The following is a 1,602-nucleotide window of genomic DNA, read 5'->3' as shown; positions in this document are numbered from 1 at the left end:
GGAGATTAGAGTAGACCTACCTCACTTCCATGGTAAGGAGAATGTAGAAATCTACCTAGATTGGGAGATGAAAGTAGAACAACTCTTTGCTTGCCATAGGGTGAGTGAAGAACGCAAGGTACCCTTAGCCGCCCTTAGCTTCCAAGGGAACGCTATGTATTGGTGGACCTCTCTCGAAAGAGAAAGACGTCTTCATAGGGAACCTCCCATTACATATTGGAATGACCTTAGGGGAGCCCTAAGACGTCGCCACATACCTTCCTACTACCATAGGGAGTTGATGGACAAGCTCCAAAGACTCCAACAAAAGAACATGAGTGTGGAAGAGTATAGGCAGAAAATGGAGCTCTACATGATGAGAGCATCCATTAGGGAAGAGGAGGACACCACCATAGCTAGGTTCCTTAGTGGCCTATCACTTGAGATAAGAGATAGGGTAGAACTCCTACCTTACCAAGACTTGAATGACTTGGTTCAACTTTGCATTAAAGTTGAACAACAAATCTTGTGCAAAACTTCAAGTCAAAGGGTGAGTTCCTACTCTAGCTTTTATCCCAAGAAAGATTTTAGAAGGGAGGGTAGCACATCAAAAGAAAAACAAAAAGAACCTACCAAACCCTTAACCAAAGAAACCTCCACCCCACCCATCCGAGCTAGAGATGTTAAGTGCTTCAAGTGCTATGGTAGAGGGCATGTGCAAGCACAATGCCCAAACCAAAGGACTTTGTTTCTCAAGGGTGTAGATGAATACACTAGTGGCGAGGATGAGCCTAGTGAGAGAGAGGAGGGGGGAGAGGATGAGAGGGTAGCTCCACTAGAGGGAGAATTGCTTATGATTAGGAGGACCCTCAACAATCACCCTAGGACATCCATCGAAACACAAAGAGAGAACATATTCCATACAAGATGCAATGTTTTAGAAAACATATGTTCCCTCATTGTGGATAGTGGATCTAGTTGTAATTGTTGTAGTGCTAGAATGGTGGAAAAGCTTAATCTACAAGTAGTTCCTCACCCAAAACCTTACAAACTACAATGGCTTAATGAAAATGGGGAACTAAGTGTAGACAAGCAAGTGGAAATCAAGTTTTCCATAGGGAACTACAAAGACAAAGTTTTATGTGATGTAGTGCCTATGGAAGCTTGCCACATCTTATTAGGGAGACCATGGCAATTTGACAAGAAAACCTTGCATGATGGTCTCACTAACGAGATTTCCTTCACCCACAAGCTTAAGAAATTTGTACTTAGTCCTTTACCACATTCTCAAGTGGTGAAAGACCAAATACAAATGAAACATAAAAGGGATGAGGAAAATAAAAAAAAAAGCGCTAGAAAAAAAGAAAATCCTTAGGGATAGGAAGGCGTGGGAGAAGAGTGTTCCTTCCCACAAGGTTGCTCAACAAGAAAAGCCTTTTGAAAACGTTTTGGAAAATTTGCTTCTTGTTGAACAACCAAGCCTTGTGTTTTGTAAAGGAACACTTACATGCACTGCCACAAGTAGTGAACTCATGAATCTACCTCCTCCAATAGAAAAACTTTTAAGTGAATTTGAAGATATATTCTCTAATGAGGGACCCATTGGACTCCCTCCCATTAGAG

The 1,602-nt window shown here is 41.9% G+C and overlaps 1 protein-coding gene across 1 annotated transcript; it reads left to right on the top strand.

Annotated features, from left to right (window-relative positions):
* Nucleotides 1–661: 661 nt before the first annotated feature.
* Nucleotides 662–1,306, top strand: LOC137816878 (uncharacterized; the record flags this gene model as incomplete). Its single annotated transcript, XM_068620039.1, has 1 exon — nt 662–1,306. A coding segment is annotated over one exon (645 nt), but the record flags the coding sequence as incomplete, so codon positions are not given.
* Nucleotides 1,307–1,602: the final 296 nt, after the last annotated feature.

Source organism: Phaseolus vulgaris, unplaced genomic scaffold (assembly GCF_000499845.2).
Source record: "Phaseolus vulgaris cultivar G19833 unplaced genomic scaffold, P. vulgaris v2.0 scaffold_12, whole genome shotgun sequence".
Taxonomy (NCBI): Eukaryota; Viridiplantae; Streptophyta; class Magnoliopsida; order Fabales; family Fabaceae; genus Phaseolus; species Phaseolus vulgaris.
Note: the sequence above shows the minus strand (reverse complement) of the source record. Positions and strands in the feature narration are given on the sequence as shown.